Source organism: Bos javanicus, chromosome 21 (assembly GCF_032452875.1).
Source record: "Bos javanicus breed banteng chromosome 21, ARS-OSU_banteng_1.0, whole genome shotgun sequence".
In the NCBI taxonomy this organism is placed as follows: Eukaryota; Metazoa; Chordata; class Mammalia; order Artiodactyla; family Bovidae; genus Bos; species Bos javanicus.
Genome location: NC_083888.1, coordinates 66,176,763 through 66,201,171, shown reverse-complemented (window position 1 = coordinate 66,201,171; position 24,409 = coordinate 66,176,763). Strand labels below are relative to the sequence as shown.

Genomic DNA, 24,409 nt, shown 5'->3' with positions numbered 1-24,409 from the left:
ATTAGCCAGATACTCAGAAATTAGTGTTCATGGCAGTGTCATGATATTAGCCAGAAGGTACAAACAACCCATCACTCAGTGAACTGATGGATAAACAAAATGTGGTGTATACACACAATGAAATGTTATTTGGCCTTAAACAGGAACGATCCACTACGTGTTAAGACATGAATGAACCTTGAGGACAGTATGCTATGTGAAATAAACTAGACACAGAAGGACAAATTACTGTATGACTCCACTTATTTTTTAAAACTTTTTGCCTGTGTTGCAGTTTGCAGGATATTAGTTTCCTGACCAAATTGAACCCCAGGCTGCAACAGCAAAAGAGTGGAGTTGTAATCACTGGACAAGCAGGGAATTGCCATGTGTGATTCCACTTAATATGAGGTATCAAGAGGAGTCAAACTCATCGACACACAGTACCAGGGTGGTTGCCAGGGGCTGGGGCAGGGGGAGTTGGCATTTAATGCGGACAGAGTTTCAGCTGGGGATGATGAAGAAGTTCTGGAGATGGACGGTGGTGATGGGGCACAGCGACGTAACTGTACTTGATTCCACTGACCTGTGCTCTTAGACGTGACCGTTGTTGTTCAGTTGCTGAGTCGTGTCCGACTCTGTGACCCCATCCACTGTAGCACACCAGGCCTCTTTGTCCTTCACCATCTCTTGGAGCTTGCTCAAACTCATGTCTATTGAGTCGGTGATACCATCCAACCATCCCACCCTCTGTCATCCCCTTCTCCTCCTGAGTTCAATCTTTCCCAGCATCAGGGTCTTTTCTAATGAGTCAGTTCTTCGCATCAGGTGGCCAAACTATTGGAGTTTCAGCTTCAGCATCAGTCCTTCCAATGAATATTTAGGACTGATCTCCTTTAGGATGGACTGGTTGGATCTCCTTGCAGTCCAAGGGACTCTCAAGAGTCTTCTGCAACACCACAGTTCAAAAGCATCAATCCTTCAGCGCTCAACCTTCTTTATGGTCCAACTCTCACATCCATTTAAAAATGGTTAAAATGGTAACTTTTATGTCACGCCTATTTCCACACACACAGCAGGGTGAACTGTTCTGTGAGCCACTACAGTCCCATCAGCCAGCTTCAACAGTTATCGTTATGGATCTCACTTGAGTTTGGAATCTCCTTGTTTATCTATAATTTTATTGATTTATGACTGCTCTGGGGATTCATTAGGCTTTTCTCGAGTTGCGGCGAGCCAGGGCTACTGTTGAGCTGCGTGGCAGTGGCTTCTCGTTTCAGAACACGGCTCTAGCGCACTCGGGCTTCAGCAATTGTGGTGCGTGCTTTTAGTTGCTCCTCGGCCTGTGGGATCCTCCCAGATCAGGGATCAGACCCGTGCCTCCTGTGCTGGCAGGTGGATTCTTTACCACTGAACCACCAGGGAAGCCCTGGAATCTTCTAAGGATCATTATTCATCCCTTTGATAGATGAGGCCACTGCAGCTCCGAGTGGTCCCGGGTAAGAGGGGGCGCCATGAATGGACCGTGTCTGCCACTTCTCACTCCTAGTGGGTTGTCCACAGACCTTTGATTTTTTTCCCACACCAGCTTTCCATGACCCCATTCAAAGTGTGTGAGTGATGGCGGGCGCCTGATCCTCGCCCCCTGTCTGGCCTCAGTTTACCCTGCATCCTCCCCCTTTCTTTGACGCATTTCTCACAACCGTCCTGCAGCGGAAAGTGTGCGGTCCATCTTCCCGCCTCTCCAGGGCCTGTTGGCCGTGAAGGTTAAGTGTGTGTCCGGCTTGTCCACTGCCAACCCAGTGGCCGGGTATTCATCTGCGGGCTGAGTGAAGAACTGGTGCACGCAACTGATCCTCCCCCCTTCCTGTGGGGATGGCAAATTGTTTAAACAGTTGTATAATCTGGGAAGATGGTCGTCCCTTTTCTAAGCCTTCAAGATCTTCTCGAACCTTTGAAAGTGTGATAACAGATTACTCTTCTATAGGAAGGAACATTCCAGGAAGCAGGGCTCTTTGTGAGTCATGGTGTATTAATAGCACCATCAAAGTCGAACAAAGATCCTGTGACGCTGTTTCGGCTCCAAAGAGCTGAGCATATTTTCTGCCAAGTGTATATGTCTGCTCAGAACATAATCACCTCCTTATGAAAGTCCCTTAAAGCCTCAACACTTGGTCAGTGAAAGTTCTAGAACTTAAAATGTGGCCCAAAATGCACTGTTGTGTTTTTTTCAATTCCAAGGTAAAAAATAAAAAAAGCTAACAAATGAGAGTGTAAAAACTGGTGTCAGCTCTCGACCTTTTAAAAAGTTGCATGGAAAAAAAATAAAATAAAAAAAAATAAAAATAAAAAAATAAAAAGTTGCATGGATAGGGAATTCCCTGGCTGTCCAGTGGTTAGGACACCATGCTCTCACAGCTGAGGGCGCCGGTTCAATCCCTGTTTGGAGAACTAAAAGATTCCACATCCCACAAGCAGCGAGGTGTGGCCAAAAAAAGGCTAGATGGATGAAGCCAATAAAACATTTCACCTTTGAACTCCATTCGTTGTGCATGGAACCCCATGAGCCCATCACTGTTCCCATCCAGCCAAATGGTCGAGGCCAGTCAGTCCCATCCACACTCTGTACAACTCGCTTCTGTCCCCCAGGCTTTCTGAAGCAGTTTCTGAATTTCACTGAATCATATCATCTGTAAGTATTTCATCTTTTCCTTAACATTTCTTTGTAATTCAAACAGACTCAAGGTACTTGGCACTGCAATGAAAAATACATAATTAAAAACCAGGCAGGATGGGACGTCCCTGGTGTTGTGGTGGGTTAGAATCCACCTGCTGATGCAGAGGATGTGGGCTTGATCCCTGGTGGGGGAAGACTCCACATGCCACGGAGCAACTAAGCCCCGTGTGCCGTTACTGCTGAGCCTGGGCCCTAGAGCCCGTGCCCTGCACAGAGAGACGCCGCGCAGCGAGAGCCGGCGCTCCGAGCGGGGTGGCCGCCCTGCTCACCTCGGCCAGAGAAAAGCATTCGGATGAAGACCCAGAGCTGCCAAAAGTAAAATAATAGTAAATAAAAATGAAAAAATAAGACAGGATGTTCATTTTTACCACCTGAATTTAACACCATCCTGGAGGTTTCAGCTAGGGCAGTTAGGCAATATAAAAAGTACCCTGACTGACAGAGAAGAGTAAAAGTGATCTCTGTGGATGACATGATCTTCTACATGGAAACCTTTAAGGAATACACACACACACACACACACACACACACACACACAGTGGACTATTACTCAGCCATAAAAAAGAGTGAAATACTGACATTTGTGGTAATGTGGACTATCCCCGGTGGCTCAGAAGTTAAAGCGTCTGCCTCCAATGAGGGAGACCCGGGTTCAACCCCTGGGTCGGGAAGATCCCCTGGAGAAGGAAATGGTAACCCACCCCAGTATTCTTGCCCGGAGAATCCCATGGACGGAGAAGCCTGGTAGGCTACAGTCCACGGGGTCGCAGAGAGTCAGACACGACTTCACTATTCACTATGCTTAATGAAATAGGTCAGAAAAACAGAGACAAATATCAATTATATGTGAAATCTAAAAAAATAATACTAATGAATGTATATACAAAACAGAAACAGATTCCCAGGCATAGAAACCAAATTAGTGGTTACCAAAGGGCAGAGGGGAGGGGGAAGGATGAATTAGCAGTATGGGATTAACAGATACAAACTGCTGTCTATAAAACAGATAAGCAAGAAGGATTTACTGTATAGCGTAGGTAACTGAACCCGTTACCTTGTAAATAACCTACGATGGTGCATAATCTGTAAAAATACTGAATCACTGTCACCAGAAATTAAATACAACATTGTAAATCGACTATATTTCAATTTTAAATACTTAGTGACTGTGAAGCTAGTATTATTTGTGGCATATTAATTTGGTAATTCCTTTCATCATTCATTGAAAAACAAATACTTTTGAGCAGTTGTGCTGTGCATATAACCACCATCCCCAATCAAAAGAAATGCAAGAAGGCAAAGTGGTCGTCTGAGGAGGCTTTACACATAGCTGAGGAAAGGAGAGAAGTGAAAGGCAAGGGAGAAATTAAAAGTAAACCCAACTGAAGGCAGAGTTCCAGAGAATAGCAAGGAGAGATAAGAAAGCTTTCTTAAATGAACAATGCAAAGAAATAGAGAAAAACAATAGAATGGAGAAGACTAGAGATCTCTTCAAGAAAACTGGAGATATCAAGGCAACATTTCATCCAAGGATGGACACTATAAAGGACAGAAATGGTAAGGATTTAACAGAAGCAGAAGAGATTAAGAGGTGGCAATTATACACAGAATTATACCAAAAAAGAAAATAAAAATATTAATGATCCAGATAACCATGATGGTGTAGTCACTCACCTAGAGCTAGACATCCTGGAATGTGAAGTCAGGTGGGCCTAACAAGCATTTCTATGAACAAAGCTAGTGGAGGTGATGGAATTCCAGCTGAGCTATTTCAACTCCTAAAAGATGATGCTGTTAAGGTGTTGCACTCAATATGTCAGCAACTCTGGAAAACTCAGCAGTGGCCACAGGACTGGAAAAGGTCAGTTTTCACTCCAATCCCAAAGAAGGTCAATGCCAAAGAATGTTCAACCTACTGCACAATTGCACTCATTTCACATGCTAGCAAGGTAATGCTCAAAATCCTTCAAGTCAGGCTTCAGCAGTACATGAACCAAGAACTTCCAGATATACAACCTGGATTTAGAAAAGGCAGAGGAACCAGAGATCAAATTGCCAACATCTGTTGGATCATCAAAAAAGCAAAGGAATTCCAGAGAAACTCTATTTCTGCTTCATTGACTGCACTAAAGCCTTTGTGTGGATCACAACAAACTGAAAAATTCTTAAAGAGATGTGAACACCAGATCACCTTACCTGTCTCCTGAGAAACCTGTATGCAGGTCAAAAAGCAACAGGTAGAACCGGACACGGAACAATGGGCTGGTTCAAAACTGGGAAAGGAGTACATCAAGGCTGTATATTGTCATCCTGCTTACTTAACTTATACGCAGAGTACATCACGTGAAATGCCAGGGCGGATGAATCACAAGCTGGAATCAAAGTTTCCAGGAGAAATATCAACAACTTCAGATATGCAGATGATACCACTCTAATGGCAGATAGTGAAGGCCAGGGAAACCTGGTGTGTGCTGCACTCCATGCGGTCAGAAAGTCAGACAGGACTTAGCGACTTAACAATGAGCACATGGCGGGGCTTAAGACTGAAAGTTCCTTGGCTCCAGTCTAGTGAACCAGGTAGAAATCAGCAGGCAGCTTCTATACAGGCTGGTCTGGCTTGCTGTGGGTGAGAGTGCAGAGAAATGGCTCTTAACCAAGACTTTCAGGTTAAGGAAGGTTTCTTGGAGGAGGTGCCAAACTAAGAGGAAGAGGATAAAAAGTCAGGGGTGGGGGCAAGGAGAGGGAAGCCTTTCCAGCAGAAGTCAGAGCCCTGGGCGGTTGGGAGGGAGGGATCTCGGTAACTTCCCGCATCTGGAAGGAGGTGGGGGCAGGCGCGGTTTTTAGGTCTGGATGCCGCCGGCAGGGAACGTGGGGTTACGGTTTGAGGGTCATCCCCTAGCACCGGGGAGTCACTCAAGGTTTTGCGGCAACATTGTGTCCGCGAGTGGAGCCGGGATGCGGGAGCCTAGCTCAGCGGGTTCACACGAGCTTCGCAAAGGGGCCGCGAGGTCGAACCGCCGGAGCGCTGGGGGCGCGGGCGGGTGGAGAGGCGCAGGATGCGTTGTCATGGAGATGTCTGTGACGTCACACCGGTCGGGCCGCAAGACCTTCCTTCTCGACCCAGTGGATGGTCACACTGGGAACAAAATGGACATGCCATTCAGAAGGTAGGCCTTCAGTGACAGTGCTGTGCCCTGCGACCCCAGCTGCTCTGAATAAACAGCACCTCGGCCCCGGCCTCGCTTGAGCAAGGGTCCCCCCGGCCCCGACTTGAGTAAACAACCCGCCCCCTCGGAGTCACCCTTGAGAGCCAGTTCCTCGCTGCTCCTGGAGGCCGCACGGGGCGCTGCGGATCTCGGGCAGGTGGGCGCAGGTGGGCGGCCACAGGCGCCTCCAGGCGCTCCCGCCCCGCACGGGGCGCCTTTCCCCGCACCTGCCGCCCGCGCAGGGGGGCCATTAAAGCCGCGCCAGCCGCGGTAGGTCGCGGCGGGGCCCGAGACAGCAGAGCTCAGACCCTGCGTGGGCTCCCTGCCCCGTGAGGGGAGGACCGCCAGTCCCGGGGAGGAGGTGGGCCCTGCCTTTGGGAGTGAAGAGACCTTCCCCTGGTGGTGGGGGCCCCTGACTCCGGGGCGTGAAGAAACCCCACAGTGAGAGTGGGCGGCTCCTCACCCTGCCCAGCCAGCACTTTGGAGCCATCTTGGGTATGAGGAGTGAGGATGGTTCCTCCTCCCCGGGACTGGGGTCCCTGCCTCCGAGAGAGCCCCCTTTCTTTCCCCCTTAAGGAGAAATATCTGTTGAAGTGAAGCAACGTGAAAGTTGCTCGTGTCCCACTCTTTGTGATCCCATGGAATATGGGATCCCATGGACTAGCCCATGGAATTCTCCAGGCCAGAATACTGGAGTGGGTAGCCTTTCCCTTCTCCAGGGGATCTTCCCGACCCAGGGATCGGACCCAGGTCTCCCGCATTGCGGGTGGATTCTTTACCAGCCGAGCCACAAGGGAAGCCCAAGAATACTGGAGTGGGTAGCCTTTCTCTTCTTCAGTGGATCTTCCGGACCCAGGAATTGAACCCGGGTCTCCTGCCTTGAAGGCGGATCCTTTTCCAACTGAGCTGTTCTGTCCTCCCCAAGCCCCCCTGCCCAGGGCTGGTGCAGGCTGAGGCGCTGCCATCTCCTCAGGCGTGGAGTGAGGGGTTGCGAAGGGGCACCGGCAGCTCCCTGCCAAGGTGGGGCGGCCTGGGCCAGCCCTGAGCAGGTGCGAGTGGGAGGGCGAGCTTGGGCTGACCCCACTCCTTCCTGGGACCTCTAGCAGCCTGGAGATTCCCCTGCCCCAAACCCACAGGAGAATTCTAAGAATTCAGGAATTTACCTGAAGCAGGAGACCTGGGTTCCATCCCGGGGTTAGGAAGGTCTGATGGAGGAAGAAATGGCAACCCACTATAGTATTCTTGCCTGGGAAGTCCCATGAATAGAGGAGCCTGGCGGGCTACAATCCATGGGGTTCGCCAAGACTGACTATACAACATGACTTAGTGACTAAACAACAACAAAATTAATATCTGCATGTAAAACTGCATTTATTTAATAAATAAAATATTATTCTAACCTGTAGTTTTCCCTAGACAAACTGATTTATAATAAGAAAACCTCAGATGGTCTCTGGCTTTTCTGTGGGTTCCTTCAGCCTGAATGGGAATTCTTTTATTTTGGGTGCAGAACTGGGTGACCTTGATGGATTCTGAGAGGAGCCTGGGAGCTCTGGAGAGGCCGACCTACACACACAAGTTACCATGAGATGTGGCCGCCTCTGAAACTGCTTCTCCCTTTACAGCTTGGTCAACATTGTCTTGGAGTTGTAAGTTTTGATCTGTTTTTCAGACAGGAGATTGCAAAATGAAAAAAAAAAAAAATCCACTGTCATTTTTAAAAACTTTATCTCAGAATAATTACACCCAAAAGTGTCTGGTCAAAATAATACCAAGTGTGGTATGAAGAGGGGTTCATCTTAAAAGTTAAAGCCGGAGGGCTTCCCTGGTGGCCCAGTGGTAAAGAACCCGCCTGTCAATGCAGGAGACGCAGGTTCAATCCCTGCTCTGGGAAGATTCCACATGCTGCTAAACAACTGAGCCCCTGAGCCACAACTACTGAGCCTTTGCTCTAGAGTCCGGAAGCTGCAACTACCAAAGCCCGAACACCCTAGAACCTGCTTCACAAGAGAAGCCAGCTCAATGAGAAGCCCGTGTACCGCAGCTAGAGAGCAGCCTCTGCTCGCTGCAAGTAGAGAAAAGCCTGAGCAGCAACGAAGACCCAGCATGCCCATAAATAAATAAATATGTATTTAAACAGTTAACACTAGAGGGAAAAAAACAGAAGAAACTTTCCCTGTAGTTTGTGCATGAAAATACAGGTCTTACTGTCCCTGCCTCTTCCCAAGAACCTGACCGAATATACTAGGCAGAACGTAATTCTTTGGAGTGTGCATTTTTCCTTTCTTTTCTTTTAAGCCAGGGATCAAACCCATGCCTCCTGTAGTGGAAGCGAGGAGTCTGAACCACTGGACTGCCAAGGAAGTCCCAGAGGGTTCCAGGAGGTGCAGGGGGTAATGTTCCGCCTTCTGGCCTCCCGTTAGCTTATTACACTTCAATAGTATTTCCTGAGCACCTGCTCTGGTGCAGTGGATGGGAGTTGAGCTTGTGAAGGTGTCCTTGGAAGATGTACAGATCCAGGATTGTTTCTTGTCAGTGTGTGTGTGTGTGTACATGTGTGTGTGTGTGCAGGAGTTTATCTTTGGAAATTTGACCTTCAGAGACTTCTTGCTCTCTCAGGTTCCCAGTCCAGGAAAGGTGCTCAGATATTCGAAGCTTGACCCAGATCTTGGTTTCACGTGGGCAGAGACATAAAGACCCAGCACCCTGTGGAACGACAGACCGTTTCCGTGATGCCTTAGAAACCACTTTAGGGGGAAGGGGAGCTTGGGAAATCTTTCAGGGCAAATTTTATTGCAAGGAAAAGAGGCCTGCTTTGAACTGCTGGTTAGTTTTTGAATATTGTTAAGGGAGAGCTTTTTGAGTGTGTTTTTCCTTTCAAGCAGAAACGCAAAATTGAGTAAAGCACGGAGGCCAAGTTAGAGATGCCCTGTTCTGCCTCCCAGACCCTTCATCCCCAGCGTGCCTCATCCGTGGGGCCCCCTGCTGGGGGCGAGGAGGGTCACAGTGTCTTCTCCCCTTCTTGGCGGATCTTGAGAGTAGACTTGCTGAGCCCCTCTTTGGCCAAGGACCACTTTGCCTATCTGTTCTCTTCTTCAGACCAGCGTCGCTCCCTCCCAACTCCTCTGCTCTCAGAAGCCGGCCCTCTGGACTTCACCTCCGCCTTCTCTCTTCAGCCTCTGCTCCTGGTTGCTCCTGGACTCCAGGTAGGAACCTTCATAGGGGCTCCAGTTTGGAGGCTGGCCTGTTCCCCAGGGCGCTCCTCCCAGCGTAGGGGGCCAGGGCAGGTCCAGGCAGGGAGGAGAAGGGAGCCAGCTAACCTGGGCTGCAGAGAGGAGGCCACTCCAGTCTCTTTGGACTGATTGGGAAGGCCCCCTTTCCCTCTTTCTGCCTTGTTAACAGGAATTTAAAAAACTATGTCTGTGCTGGGGCTTCATTGCTTTGCATGGGTTTTCTCTGGTTTTGCTGAGCAGGGGCTACTCTTGAGCTGTGGCCCGTGGGCACCCTTTGCAGTGGGTGACCTGTGGAGCACGGGCCCTGGTGCACACGGGCTTTAGTCGTTACGGCGTGACGGCTTAGTTGCTCCGAGGCGTGTGGGATCGTATTTCCCACGTGTCCCCTGCCTTGAACATGTGTCCCCCGCGTTGGCATTCAGATTCTTTACCACTGGGCCACAAGGGACATGTCAGCAGGCATTTGCTTTAAAATTGAAGTATAGTTGATTTATGGGCTTTGCAGGTGGTGCTAGTGGTAAAGAACCCGCCTGCCAATGCAGGAGACATAAGAAACCTGGGTTCCCTCCCTGGGTTGGGAAGAGCCCCTGGAGGAGGGCATGGCAACCCACTCCAGTATTCTTGCCTGGAGAATCCCCACGGACAGAGGAGTCTGGCGGGCTACAGTCCCTGAGGTTGTAAAGAGTCGGACATGACTGAAGTGACTTAACATGAAGGCATATCTTATATTTCTTGGGGGTTCTCAGTCCCTTTGCTGCATCTCCAGGTTGGGAAACCTGTTGTCGGCCCTAGAACTTGCAAAAGTGCAAGAACTTCTTCGGCATAATTAATCTCCAATTTGTGGGTGGTCTGCCCTGCGGCTCTATGGTGGGGCTAATGGCGACCTCCTCCTCCGAGAGGACTCATGCGACACGCCATGTGTCCCGGGGGTGCTGCAGCCAGAGCCCCTGTCCCCGCGGCAGACGGCTGCCAGCCTGTGCCTCCACAGGAGGCCCCCAGACACTCACAGGCAGGTCTGTCTCAGTCTATTGTGGGTCACTGCTCCTGTCCCTGGGTCTGGTGCACACAAGGGTTTTGCTTTCGGCCTCTAAGTGTCTCTGGTGGGTATGAAGTTTGATTCTAAACACGATTTTGCCCCTCCTACCATCTTGAAAAACATCTACTTCTGCTTCATTGACTATGTCAAAGCCTTTGACTGTGGATCACAGCAAACTATGGAAAATTCTTCAAGAGATGGGAATACCAGACCACCTTACCTGCCTCCTGAGAAACCTGTATGTAGATCAAGAAGAAACAGAACTGGACATGGAACAGCAGACTGGTTCCAAGTTGGGAAAGGAGTACGTCAAGGCTGTATGTTGTCACCTTGCTTATTTAACTTATATGCAGAGTACATCATGTGAAATGCCAGGCTGGATGAATCACAAACTGGAAAGAAGATTTCCAGGAGAAATATCAACAACCTTAGATATGCAGATGATACCACTCTAATGACAGAGAGTGAAGAAGAACTAAAGAGCCTCTTTATGAGGGTGAAAGAGGAGAGTGAAAAAGCCAACTTGAAACTCAACATTCAGAAAACTAAGATCATGGCACCCAGTCCCATCACTCCATGGCAAATATAAGGGGAAAAAGTGGAAGCAGTGACAAATTTTAGTTTCTTGGGCTCCCAAATCACTGCAGACGGTGACTGCAGCCATGAAATTAAAAGACGCTTGCTCCTTGGAAGAAAAGCTATGACCAACCTAGACAGCATATTAAAAAGCAGAGATATTACTTTGCCAACAAAGGTCTGTCTAGTCAAAGCTATGGTTTTTCCAGTGGTCATGTATGGATGTGAGAGTTGGACTGTGAAGAAAGCTGAGCACCGAAGAATAGATGCTTTTGAACTGTGGTGTTGAAGACTCTTGAGAGTCCCTTCATCTGCAAGGAGATCATACCAGTCCTAAAAGAAATCAGTCCTGAATATTCATTGGAAGGACGGATACTGAAGCTGAAACTCCAATACTTTGACCACCTGATTCGAAGAACTGACTCCTTGGAAAACACCCTGATGCTGGGAAAGATTGAAGGCGGGAGGAGAAGGGGACGACAGAGGATGAGATGGTTGGATGGCATCACTGACATGATGGACATGAGTTTGCACAAGCTCCGGGGAGAGGGTGATGGACAGGGAGGCCTGGTGTGCTGCAGTCTATGGGATCACAAAGGGGACACGACTGAACAGCAACAATATTTGTTACATTCAAAACTCCTCATGTGTCCCCCCTCTTCCCCTTTGGTAACCACAGTTTGCTTTCTGTGTCTTCTGAGTCTCTGGGTCTGTTTGTGTTTTGTATGTGAGTCGGGAGAAGCCACTCTGTTTTTTTATTGGCCTGCTATGTGGTTTGTGCGATCTTGGTTCCCCAACCAAGGATCGAACCTGGGCCCTGGCAGTGCTGGTGCCAAGTCCTAACCACTGGACTGCCAGGGATTCCAAGGAGCAGCTCCTTTAGACGTCTGAAGTCCTGCAGCGGGGTTGGTAGCAGACCTGGGTTTGGGGCCCAGGAAGTCTGGTCCCAGGCCCAGCAACTCTTCAGCTTCCAGGAGAATCTTTTTGGTTCCTGGCTTAGGGGTCCGGGAAGATGGTGGAGCCCCTTTAAGTTCAGTGGAGACAGGAAAGGAGGGGCATGTCTTGCGGGGAGAGCCTTTGGTTTGGGACACCCTAGGTGAGAGGCCTCTGTGGAGCATACAGGTGTGGTTTACCCCGGGAACACTCGCTGAGCACTGGCCAGGCTTGGGGGACACAGCAGTAAAAAGCCCGGGCGAGTGTGAGCTGGTAGGAGGGACTGCAGAGCCTGGAGACAGGCAAGGAGGGTACAGAGAAGGTTAGAGATGAAGACCAGGAGATGCGCAGCCTGTGTGTGAGCCAGAGAACCGACAGTGAAGGCGGGGAAGATTAACACACAGGAGGTGAGGCGTCTCTATCAAGAACTGATGCTTTGGAACTGCAGGAGACTCTCGAGCCCCTTGGAAGCAAGGAGATCCAACCACTCCACCCTAAAGGAAATCAACTCTGAATATTCACTGGAAGGATGGATGCTGAAGCTGAAGCTCCAGTACTTTGGCCCCCCGATGAGAAGAGTTGACTCACTGGGGAAAACCTTCATGCTGGGAAAGATTGAGGGCAGAAAGGGAAGAGGGCAACAGAGAATGAGATGGTTAGATAGCATCACCAACTCAATGGACATGAGTCTGAGAAAAGTCTGGGGGATAGTAGAGGACAGAGGAGCCTGGTGTGCTGCCATCCAAGGGGTCGGACAGGACTTAGCACCTGAATGACACGGGAGATAGTGAAGGACAGGGAAGCTTGTCTACGGCAGTCGGCAGTCGCAGAGAGGGGCCTGACTGACTGACTAAGACAGGATAGAAGGGAGGGGCCGCCAGGTGCAGGTCAAGGGAAGCTGAGCCCTGGGGGTGGGAGGGACCCGGTGGGCGCTACGGGAGAGCTGGGGGAGGGCTGGGTGCAGGGGCAGGGCTGGGACTTCCTCTGTAGCAGGGCATTGCTCTGGGCTGAGGACTGGGCAGGGCTAGGTGAGGGGCGGGGTGGTGGTGGTGAGGGGCCCGGAGGGGCTTGGGGGTTGGGTAGGCCAGTGAGGAGATGCAGAGAATGACTGGGTCAGGGAAGGAGGGCAGTGGCTGAATTCTGGGCTCATGGGAAGCACAATCCGTGTGGTTGGTCACTGAATGTGGGGCTTGGGAGAAAGGGGTCGTCATATGATGGGAAGGTTGTAGCTTCACCAAGCTAGGAGGACCCCAGTGGGGCCATTCTGGGGAAAGATCAGCTATTTGATCTTGGCTGAGTCAATTTGGAAGAACCTATTAGGGACCCTAGAGCAGGCTGGGCGGTGGGGCCCGGAGGAGTGGTGCTGGCGATGGACGGTGCGGGGAGTGGCCTGTGGGTGCGGCCTGTGTGTGTGAGCACAGGTGTGTGTGTGTGTGTGTGTGTGTGCATGGGTGTGTGTCTGTGTGCATGTAACCATGTGCAGACACAGGTGTGTGCAGCGGGCAGATGCTGGGTGGGCAGGGACTCACAGGACTTGCACTGGCAATTGTGTGGCTGGTTCTCAGCACAGAGGGTCACTTCTAACTCTTCCTCAGGAAGTGTCCGGAGAGAAAGCCCTCGAACATCTCCCGGAGGGGGGCCACCCGAAGTTGTCAGTTGGGTTAGGTTGTGGTCTCTCGGCAGAGGCTCTGAACTGTCGGGGCAGGAAGAGGGGAGGGTGGCTGCAGAGAGGCTCAAGGAGAGCTGCTCGTTGGCTGCAATGGGCCTGGGATCGTGGGGCAGAGCCCCCTTCCGGGCAGAGCAGGGAGGGCCGGGGTGGGGATTGGGGCTGGGGCCTGCCTGAGGCCCACTTTGACCTTGACTCGGAAGAAGGGTCCAGAAGGAGAGGCCAGGAAGGACTGCAGGGTCTGTGTAACCCGGTGGCTTCAATAATAATAGGTTTGGTTTCAAAGAATTCTCCAGAAGAAGGGTCTAGAAGGAGAGGCCAGGAAGGACTGCAGGGTCTGTGTAACCCTGTGGCTTCAATAATAATAGGTTTGGTTTCAAAGAATTCTCCAGTAGATCTGCATGATAAGGGCTTTTTAGTGTAACCTGTGAGGGTGTGCGGGGAGGGGGAGGGGAGAATCCTGGGGCGTTGGGAATTTGTATCTTTGCTCTGCTGGAGAAGCTGCTGGGCCAGCAAGTGGGGCGCTGGCCCTGAGACCTTGGGGTCCTGGACATCCCCTTAGGATATCCCCCTGGTGACATATAGTGTGTGTGTGTGTGTGTGTCTGTGTGTCCGTGTGTGTGTAGGGGAACAGAGCCCAGCCAGTAGGAGCAGCTGCTATGCGAGGAGGATCATTCCAACCATTGTGGGGAGGGGGCAGAGATTTCCAGGAATTGGGCCACCGCCCACTTTTTGGCCTTTGATGGTCTGCGTTGGAACGGTCCTGGCATCTCTGGGTGTGTCGTCTAGCTTGAGCCTGCACTAAGGATCAGGGTTGTTGAATCGTCTGCTGTCTTGACTCTCTTGACTCTGACTCTTATCAGCTTCTGTTAAGCCCTCAGACAATGTCACTCTCCCAAAGGTTGTGCTCTGCCCCCTCTCTCCTGTTTCACTTTGGCCTAGAGAGCGCGTCTAACTCTTTCTGACCCCTGGACTGTAGCCCGCCAGGCTCCTCTGTCCATGAGATTCTCCAGACAAGGATACTGGAGTGGGTTTCCCTCTCTTTCTCCGGGGGATCTTCCCAACTCAGGGATCGAACTCACATCTCTTATGTCTCCTTCACTGGCAGGCAGGTTCTTTACCCCCAGTGCCACCTGGGAAGCCCGTAGAGAGTCCTAACTAACTCACAGCGTGTATTCTCCTGGAAATCAAAATTAATTTGGGTTGGTCCTGTTAGAGGGACACAGGAGCCAACTAAAGTTCCAGCCAAAGTCAGGACGACATAAATGACGTCGTCTTTATTACAACCCAAGTACAGATGCTGGGAAAGATTGAAGGTGGGAGGAGAAGGGGACGACAGAGGATGAGATGGTGGGATGGCATCACTGACTCGATGGACATGAGTCTGAGCAAGCTCCAGGAGTTGGTGATGGACAGGGAAGCCTGGCATGCTGCAGTCCATGGGATTGCAAAGAGTTGGACATACATGAGCAACTGAACTGACTGAAGTACAAAGTCTCAATCCTCTTGAGAGTCCCTTGGATAGCGAGGAGATGAAACCACTTAGTCCTAAAGGAAATCAACCGTGAATATTCACTGGAAGGACTGATGCTGAAGCTGAGGCTCCAATACTTTAGCCACCTGATGGGAATAGCTGACTCACTGGAAAAGACCCTGATGCTGGGAAAGATTGAGGGCAGGTAGGTGGAGAAGGGGACGACAGAGGATGAGATGGTTGGATGGCATCACCGACTCAATGGACACGAGTTTGAGCAAACTCTGGGAGATGGTGAAGGACGGAGAAGCTGGGCCTGATGAGGTCTGTGGGGTTGCAAAGAGCTGGGCGCAACTGAAGAACAACAAATATAGAATTAAATGAGTGCATGCTGACATGAATCAGTGATTGAACAATCAGTTGTTGTTCAGTCCCTCAGTCGTGTCCGACTCTTTGCGACCCCATGGACGGCAGCACGAGAACTTCCCTGTCCTTCACCGTCTCCTGCAGTTTTGCTCAGACTCATGTCCATTGAGTGGGTGATGCCAAGCAATGAACAAATCAACAGGTGGGAGAAAAACCACCCCAGCCGAGAAATTTAGGCAGCTGCTGCCCTCCGAGGGCGCCGGCCTAACCCTCCGCGAGCGAGCGGGTGCTCCACAGAGGGCCCTCTTTCCAAAGAGGGCGGGACGGAGGGGGCGGTGAGACCAGGTCCCTGTCCGGGGGAAGCCTGCGGGGCACGGCCTCAGCCCAGCGATGGGACACGCCAGGGTGACGGCGCCTCCCGTGACGCCCTCGACAGGAGAAGGCGCCTCACGTCAGGTGGTCCTCCCACTCCCAGGACCCCATGTGTGCATGGGAGAGCAGGGGCAGATCCCAGCTGAGGGACAGCCCACCAGGACGGTCAGGGTCATCAACGGCAGGAGCGTCCGAGACAATCACGGCCAAGAGGAGGCTCAGGAGACATTAACTAAATGTGATAGGGTGTCCTGGGTGGGATCCTGGGACAGAAGAATGACTTTGGGGGACAACTAATGATATCCGAATGTATGGAATTTATGGACTTTATATGAAAAAGAAAAAAGGGAGTTTTGGATTTTACCGGGAGCTTTTCTAGTCTTTAAAATGCAAATGCAGAGACTTCCTTCCTGGTAGCACAGAGGTTAGGAATCTGCCTGCCAGGGCAGGGGACACGGGTTCCATCCCTGGTCTGGGAGGATTCCACATGCCGAGGGGGCAGCTGAGCCCGTTTGTTGCAGCTACTGAAGCCTGTGCGCCCCAGAGCCCGAGCTCCGCAACGAGAAGCCGCCGCGAGCAGCCCGCGCGTGACCCTTGCTTGTCACAACTAGAGAAAGCCCTCGTGTAGCAACAAAGACCAAGCACAGCCAAAAAATAAAAAAAAAATGAGGGGCTTCCCTGTCTGTACTTCTGTTGCCGGGGGGCCCAGTTCCATACGTGGTTGGGGAACCAAGATCCCACAGGCCATGTGGCATGGCCAAAAAATAAACTGATAAAAATAAATTTAAGTAAGCATCTTTAAAAAAATAAATAAAATGCTAATGCATATGGTGCTTTAGGGTCTGATTTGTAGCTTTTCCTGTTTCTGCCTCAGAACTGGTATTCCCAGGAGTCTGGTGTGGGGCCCCTGAGTCGACCACACGGGCACATGGGTGGTGGGCGGTGCGTCTTTGTAACAGAGGTGTTTCCTGCAGGGCCCAGGGCGCCGACCCCCGGGATTCTGGAGGGAAGCAAGTGACATGAACCAGCACGGGGGTGTGTAGTCTCTCGTCTCAGTAAGTCGTGCCATGATCTGTCTTGTTTTCAGTGGATGTTTTCTCTGCTCTTCTTGGGCTGCATGGTTTTTAAAAAACTGTCAAATGTTTTTGATGACCTGGTGCTTCTGGGGGAGGGGCGGGAGGGAGTGCTCTCCGGGTTTGTCACCTTGGGCGCGTCCGTCCACAATCGGGGCTTATTTTTCTCATCTGTTAAAAACAAACCAAAGCGGAGAGGGCACGGGAGCTGAGTGTGTGACCCCCTCCCTGCTCCAACCTGGAACGTTCAGTGTCAAGGACGTGTGACTTCGCCCGTGAGCTTCTACACGACTGGGTGTCCGGGTGCGAAGGGGCTTTCCCCTCACCAAGGTGCTGTTTGTGCACGGCCCTCCCAGGCCACCAGCTGCCTGTGGGTTTCCTTTTAGTTAAAAAACTTTTGAAAACTCCCTGGGTTTGTTCTGCTGAGCTCTCACTCACAGTCACCCCGTTGGCAAAGAGTTCTGACTTGTGACATCTGCATCAGCCCAGGGGAGACCAACGGCTCCGGGGCCCCAGAAAGTTCCCTCCACGCCCCTGTGGTCAGCCCGCCCCCACCCCTCGCAACCACTGAGCTGTGCCTTGTCCCCGATGCTCTGCAGTTAAGTGAAAGGTCCACCCCCGGCCCCCGAGCCATGGCTGGTCTGCGGAACGGCCATCGCAGCTGCATCCGGGCCGCGTTCATGGCCAGCACCAGGGCCGGCTTCCAGAAGAGGCAGAGAAACAGGCTCCATCGCCTCAAGGTACCCCTCCCCTCTTGGCGAGGCAGGGACAAGGTGGGGAGGGCGGAGGGGACTGGAGGCCAGGGCAGACTCGGACCCACCCTGGAGAGAGCAGGAGCCCTTGCCAGGACCCCACCCCCTTCTTGGAATTAGTCTTCTCTGCGGCTCTTGGCATCACCTTCTCAGGTTTTTTCTTTCCCTGCCAACTAGCAATGTTCAAATTCCTGTCCTTTGAGAGTCTGTCTTTTGATGAAGAACAAGAGTTGCTTTTCCCGGTAGCCTGGTGTTAGAGGGGAAGGTTCTGGAATATGGGATGCCAGCCCTGGGTTCTTCCCAGGGACCCTGAGCAAGGCCTGGCCCCTGTGTGAGCCTCGGCTTCTGCGTCTGCAAAGGGAGGGTTTGGGGTGGATGACCTAGAACCTTCCACCATCTTCTGGCTTTGGGTGCAGCACAGGTGCCCCGTGCTGTGTAGCCGGGAGGCCCTTCCCAGGGCTTCCCGGGCGATGGTGGGCTGCCGAGTCTCTGTCCTGGCCACATTCCTGGCTCTGCTTTCCCCTCTTGAGTGGCCCAGGTTTTCATCTTAAGTCCTACAAACACACTCTTGAAGGAGGGTCCCTGCCTGTGCTCAGCTTCCTGGGAGCGGGCTCTCCTTGTCACCACCCACCGCGGGCTACCGTCCATGAATGTGGGCAGGACAGGACCACTGGCCAGGGCAGTGAGCCCCTGGATCCTTGCCCTTGAATACGAACCTGCTGTCCGCCCTCCCTCTTAGAGAGGATGACCCAAACCCCTTGTTTTTCCAGGCCAGTCACAAGAAGAATCATCTGGACTTTGTTGAAGGCATCTGGAGAGAGGTACGTCCCTGAACGAGGCAGCCAGCAGCCGCTTCTGTCTCTGGGGACGGTTGGGCCCCCAAGCCCAAGTTCCCAGAGGCCAGGCCGAGGGCAGCATTGCAGACCTTCCTCGGGAGGCCGTCGCAGGCCTGCTCCGTGACCTCTGCCCTGCCCAGCGGCGTGGCTACAGTTTAGAGAAAGCTTCACTGTGACATTTACCTTGATTGTTCGCTCCTCTTTCAAGTTTTTAAGTAAGAACAAAAGGCTTCATGTAGTTTGCCTGGAAGATAGATTGAGGAGACCATGGGTTTGCAATTAGTCAATCTCAGAATGAAGCTCAGGCAAATTAAATTCACTCTCAGGGATCACGCAGGTGTAGGTAATCCTGGCCTCCTGGTGGTTTACAACACCAGGTGCCCCTGGAGAGCAGGGCGTGCTGCTAAGTCCGTCTACCCAAAACCAGTGACTGGGGGGCCTGGCCGGGCGTTTCTTGGTTTGCCAGGACAGATTCTGTGGGCTTATAGCAACGTGAGGCCCTCACGGCACCCCCGCCCCCACACCCGGGGACACTCACTGCTCTGCTGGGGGTGGGCTCACAAGAGCGAGTGTCTGCTTTGTGAATTCCAGCGATGCTGACCAGGTTCTGGCCCCGCAATGGTTACGGTTGCCACTAGATTACGGTGTTTACGTTCATTTCTCCTTCTGGAGTAAATGAATGTCAGCTGTCCAAAGACCAAGTGAGCTTTCTCGGGGGTTGTCACCACCCAAGGGAAAGGGCCCCTGGGGGGTCCCCCTGCTGACTCGGCCTGGGGTCCCTCTGTGCAGAGGCCGCGGGTCAGCGGGGAGGGAGGTGCTCACAGGTCGAGTCGTGTGGGTTGCGGGTCCTCACAGCTGGAGCCTGTCTGGAAGGGTCTCCGTGCAGCACGGGGTCGTCCCTGGTCTTGGGCACCTGGGCTTTCTCTAGAGCCCTTTCCAGCCAGAGCCCCGGGGCAGGAGTGAAAGAGAGTAAGAAACAGAACTTTAAGTCCCTAGGTGGTGTGAGGAGGGTCCAGAAAGCTCTGCAGCCACCGTTGGCTGTGGCGGTAGAGGTCGGGGGAGACGTTTGGCTGCTCTGGGGTGTCGCCTGGCCCTGATGGGCCTGTGGTCGGCCTTCAGGAACCCCCCAGGGCACCTTGGAAACAGTAACTGTTCTAGAGACTCACTTCCACCTCCTTTGGCGCCTTGGGCGGCCTGTGCGGTGGAGGCTGTTGAGGCTCCACGGCCTGCATAAGCAGGCCGGCCAGGGGCCCGGGGCGGCCCGAGCGAGGCCCTCACCGGGGTCAGAGCAGGAACATGAGCTCAGACTGAGGGGGTGGGCTGGGGCTGCCAGCGCTGGAAGGGGGGCTTTAAACGATGGGGCTCGGGCTGAGACACCCGCACAGTGGGGCACCCTCGGGCTTTTAGGAGGCTCCTGGGATATTTATCAAATGCATTAAAAAATATTTAGTTATGTGGCTGCCCTGGGTCTTAGCTGCAGCATGCGGGATCTTTATGGTGGTGTGTGAATGCTTATGTGGCACACGGGATCTAGTTCCCCGACCAGGGATTGAACCTGGGCCCCCTGCATTGGGAACATGGAGTCTTAGCCACTGGATCACCTGGGAAGTCCTTATCAAACGCATTTAAAAAATAATTTAAAACGTGTTTTGGCCTGCGCTGGGTCTTCGCTGCCGCACACATGCTCTCTCCAAGTGTGGAGAGCGGTGCGTGGGCTTCTCGCTGCGGCGGCTTCTCCTGTCGCAGAGCCTGGGCCGCAGGGCTCAGGGCCTTCTCACTAGTTTTGCTGCTCCTCAACGTGTGGATCTTCCCGGACCAGGGATCAAACCCATGTCTCTTGCCTTGGCAATTGGATTCTTGACCAATTGAGCCCCCAGAGAAGCCCTTATCAAAGGCATTTTTGAAGATTTATTTGCAGGGCAGATCGTGCACAATTTGCCAAGGTCCATGACGGAAGAAATTACTTATGCGTGTAAGGCGTGTGTTCTCCTTGATTCCCCTGCTCGCCGGCTCAGAAACCCTTCTGTCATCAGCTTTTAGATCCTTACGACGCTGACTGGGAAGACGCCCGTGGTCACACCTCCTGTCATTTCAACAGCTGCTCCTTGGGTGCTGCAAACTGTGATGGGCCTCTGCACACGCTCAAGTCCAGGGGTCCAGGGGACGTGAGCTTAGAAGACCCCCTCTTGGCGAACCTTCCAGTCCTGGTCCTGACGGCCACAGGCTGGGCCCCTGCAGCCCCGGAGGCCAGCGACGTGGACATGCAACCTGCGGAGGCCGGTGGCCTGGAGGCGCGGGGGAGGATGGCCCGGCTGCCGGGACACCTGGAGGACTCGGGGATGATGGAGGAAGACCGGGGATCCCCCGAGGCTGTCAGACCCCAGGGCAGGGCCAGAGGGTCACGGCCGCCCCCCAGACTCGGGACTGAGAGGGACAGGGGGCCCAAGCTTGCCCTCTCCAAGAGGAAACTGGAACTTTTACTTGCAGAGCCGGAGAAGAGTAAGCGAAAGAAGCAGTGTGTGGCCTAGATCAGGTGAGCGGGGCGATAGGTGACATGGGCCAGGGCCTCGGAGGCGAGGACAGCATTGATGAGCATAGCAAAAAGAGCTTCCATGAAGCATGTGGCTCCTTTTGTGTCTTCTTGTTCAAACAATGGAAATGTATCATGAAGTTTCAGGAGCTGATGGTCTGCGGATGATGCGCGGGTTACTCGTTTATGTTGTAAATAACGCCTCTGGGCCCCACCACTGCGCTAAGATGGTTTCCAGCTCAGGAAAGGCCCCACCTCCCCGGCCTGAGTCGCAGAGAATTCCCTTAAGTAAATATGTATGTATTTTTAAACCTGGACTCAGAGGCTGGGGCCTGTGGCCCTCTAGCCCACCTCGGTCCTGGCTGTGACTCATTCCCCCAGAGCTCCTCACACGCGGCCGAGGAATCGGCTCCCGGGGTCGCTGAGAACAGCTGGAACGTGGGGGGCGCTCAGTTGGGGTGGAGGCAAGGCCGCAGGAGGGATTCTCCCAGCAGCCCTGGGGCCGGCCCTGGCCTCAGATGCCTCCCTCTGCTCCACCCCACCCGCTTCTCCGGTTGCGTCTCCCCTCCGGGACAGGGTCTGCTGAGCGCGGTGTCTTGCGATCAGGGCCCCAGTGGGGTGACACCTGGGTGTGGAGGTGCTTTCCTTTTTCTCATGCAGCCTTTTAAGACCTTCCTGGCAGGGAGGATCGGAGTCCCCCTCGCTGTGTTTGCTGCCCAGGGACACACAGTTCCAACAAAGGGAAGTCCACTGAGGCGAGGCGTGTGGTCTCGTCCCTCCTGGCCGGGGTGGACCCCCGAGGCTTCTCCAGGGCACTGGGTGGGCAGGGGTGCCCAGGAGGTGCTGTCTGCCCTCCCCCAGGTCCCCTCTGGGCCCCCTTTCTGCCAGCTCTGCCTACTGTCCAGCCTGACCCCGCAAAGGCAGGTGAGGAGTGATCTAGGTGGGGTCCCCTTGGACCCCCTAGACTGAGCTCACGTCAGGGTGAGGCTGGGAAGCAGCAAGTAAGGGGCCCCAGGCACTCCTGGTGGGGTCCTGGGCCTGCGGTGCCCTACATCCACCCCCAGGACACTCGGGCATCAGGGTCTGGCGGCTGCAGCGGCCCCTCCTCCCCAGCCAGGCCTTTGGGGCATTGAAGACGGAGGTCCTCCTCCTGCACCAGGAATCCCTGCCCAGCACCAACAGGCCTCTGTGCTTGGGACCTACTGTAAATGGGGTGGGCACGGGAGGGTCAGGCTTTCTGGGGGCTCTCCTCAGTGTTAGCAGCTTCCGGGCGAGAGACTGCGGCACTGCTAAATACTCTGGGTGACGAGAGTGAGTAGTAAGTAAGTGAAGTCGCTCAGTCATGTCGGACTCTGCGATCCCATGGACTGTAGCCTACCAGGCTCCTCTGTCCATGGGATCTTCCAGGCAATAGTACTGGAGTGGATTGCCATTTCCTTCTCCAGAGGATCTTCCCGGGTCTCCCACATTGTAGACAGACGCTTTACTGTCTGAGCCACCAAAAGCTGTATTTGTTGGCTTAGAGGAAAGCATTCAAAATGGGCCCCCATTTTCAGTCAAACACAGCTCTGGACAGCGCTCAGCCCCCCAAGGGACCCCAGATGGCACGTCCCGGAGCCAGGTGGGCGGCAGCTCTGGCTCTGCGGTCCGTCCGCTGTCTGGGGTTGGGGGGACAAGGCTAGATAGGGGGTGCTGTGGGGCCTCAGGCTGTCCCTCTGGAGTCGAGCTTGCTTCCCACCAGGACGAGCAGGTCTTTATTGCAGGGCTGGTGCCATGCCCGGCCAGTCACCCAGCCACCGGGAGCTCTTGAGGCTCCAGACGCACCAGGAACCCATTCCACAGGAGGCCGCACCTGGCACCCCAGGACTGTGGGGACGGAGAGCCCGGAGGCCGCGGGCTCCCTGCGGAGGGACCATGGCTGGGCCCCGGAGGTGCGCGTCACGGGTCTGGGGCGGGCCAGCCGGGCTGCCGGAGTCATGCGGGCTCCCGGGTGTCCCCCAAAGCCAGAGATGAGACGAGAGGCCGGAGCCAAGTCATGCTTAGTGTTTTATTTCATAAAACAAGCCCCGCCTCGGCCCTCAGAACCGCGGCCCTGGGGCCCTCCCAGCTCCACCTCCCAACCGTCTGGCTTTTTCCCACGTCCTGCAGCTTCCAGCCTCGCACCAGCGACGTTGCCTTGACAAGTCCGTACACTTTAAACAGTGAACCTTCCGTAGGCTTTCATAATGAATAACGTTAAGTATCAATCACTGTCACACAAGGGGACTGGAAGGCAGCTCACTCAGTGCAGAGCACGGCCACGCCGCGCTCGTAGAAGCTCCGCGGGTCCTCCTTGGTGGCGATCTCGAAGTCGACCGTGAAGATGAGGTCGGCGCGGGTGAAGTTCAGGTAGACAGGCAGGGTCACCTGGGAGAAGGCGGGGCGCTGGCTGTGCGAGGGGAGGCAGCCCTGGGGGCGGGGCCCACCCGAGAAGGGAGCGGTGCGAGTCCCCCGGGGGGCCACGGCGGGGACACAGCCCTAGTGCCCAGGGGGCGCGCACGGAGTCACCTGATCACGGAGGAGGGAAGGGGCACTCACCACGTTCGCCTTCTTCTCTGCGTTTGTCTGCTTGACCCAGCGCAGCTGCGTCAGGGGGAGGACGGTGGAGATGGCGTTGGAGAGCGACAGCTTGTTGTTGCCGCACGTGGCCCCTTGGAGCTTCAGGCCTGTGGGGGTGGGGGTGGGGCGGTCAGGACCCCGGGGGCTCTGTTGCGTGGGCACAGCCTGGGGGCACTAACCAGGCACGGCCACGCGGGCACCGCTAGCAGGCAGCCCGTGAGGGGCGGTGGCTGAGCCGCAGGCTGGGGACGGGGCAGGGGGGCCTGAGGGAAGCTGGGCGGGAGCACCCCCGCTCACCGGTGACCCCGAAGCTGCAGGCGTCCAGTGTGGCACCCTGGGAGGCGGTGACGTTCACCTCCAGGCAGAGCTCCTCCAGGGACCAGCTGTTGGCCTGGGCCACGTACTGCCGGGTGGCGGTGATGTAGGCCTCGGGCACGAACAGGCCGCCCAGGCACACGTGGATGTTCTGGAGGAGAGAGCTGCGGGTGAGGGCCGGCCTCCCCCTGAGGGCCCCCGCCCAGGCCCGCAGCGGCCTTGGAGAGCCGCCCGCACCTTCAGCTCCTTGGCGCCCCCGGAGGCGGCCGCCTGCGAGATGCTCTGCAGCTGCTTGACCCGCTCGCTGAAGTCAGAGACCCACTGGATGACGGTCATGCCGGCGGGCACCGTGTAGTGTGACCAGCTCCGGGGCAGGATCCCTGCAGGGAGGGCCCGCCTGCGTCAGTGCCCACAGCTCCTCTGCCGAGCGCTGGCGGGCCCCCCGTGTGGCCTCCACGGCCTCCCTTGGCCGGTGCACCCCCACACCTGCTCCACACCCAGTGTGCGTGACCCCCGGGGGAGTGAGGGGGGAGCACGACCGCCCCGAGGAACCACAGCTGCAGACACCCCCTCTCGGGCGGTGCGGCCAGGTGAGACGCCTGGGGCCTCGCCCTGCCCTCCCTCGGTCCTAGAACTCGGGACCGCGGGAGGCGAGGCAAGGTCCTGGCAGATGCTCAGTGAGGCAGCAGGAGCCAGGTCCTGGGAGTGTGGGCCCGGCGGGGGGTCG

General features: G+C 54.3%; 2 protein-coding genes across 12 annotated transcripts in view; one reads left to right on the top strand and one right to left on the bottom strand.

Moving 5' to 3' along the window:
• The window catches only part of HSP90AA1 (heat shock protein 90 alpha family class A member 1), a 31,441-nt gene extending 10,532 nt beyond the window's left edge, over positions 1–20,909 (top strand). For 2 of the 10 annotated variants that reach the window (XM_061395385.1, XM_061395379.1), the window contains 7 exons: positions 6–5,883; positions 7,433–7,571; positions 9,022–9,128; positions 16,553–16,613; positions 17,251–17,391; positions 18,174–18,224; positions 20,273–20,909. The gene's annotated coding sequence lies outside the window, so the exon portion shown is untranslated. Of the gene's footprint in view, positions 1–5; positions 6,090–7,432; positions 7,572–8,220; positions 8,316–8,541; positions 8,749–9,021; positions 9,129–16,552; positions 16,634–17,250; positions 17,392–18,173; positions 18,225–20,272 lie in introns of all 10 variants that reach the window. The other 8 variants (XM_061395388.1, XM_061395387.1, XM_061395382.1 and 5 more) reach the window with 8 other exon arrangements.
• Positions 20,910–22,802: 1,893 nt separating this feature from the next.
• Positions 22,803–24,409, bottom strand: part of DYNC1H1 (dynein cytoplasmic 1 heavy chain 1) — a 60,883-nt gene continuing 59,276 nt past the window's right edge. Inside the window, exons 75-78 of one of the 2 annotated variants that reach the window (XM_061395377.1) lie at positions 23,920–24,062; positions 23,665–23,833; positions 23,317–23,474; positions 22,803–23,175 (exon numbers count right to left, since the gene is read on the bottom strand). In XM_061395377.1, coding sequence (XP_061251361.1) covers positions 23,047–23,175; positions 23,317–23,474; positions 23,665–23,833; positions 23,920–24,062 — 599 coding nt within the window. In that variant the 3' untranslated portion in view covers positions 22,803–23,046. The remainder of the gene's footprint in view (positions 23,176–23,316; positions 23,475–23,664; positions 23,834–23,919; positions 24,063–24,409) is intronic. The other variant, XM_061395378.1, reaches the window with a different exon arrangement.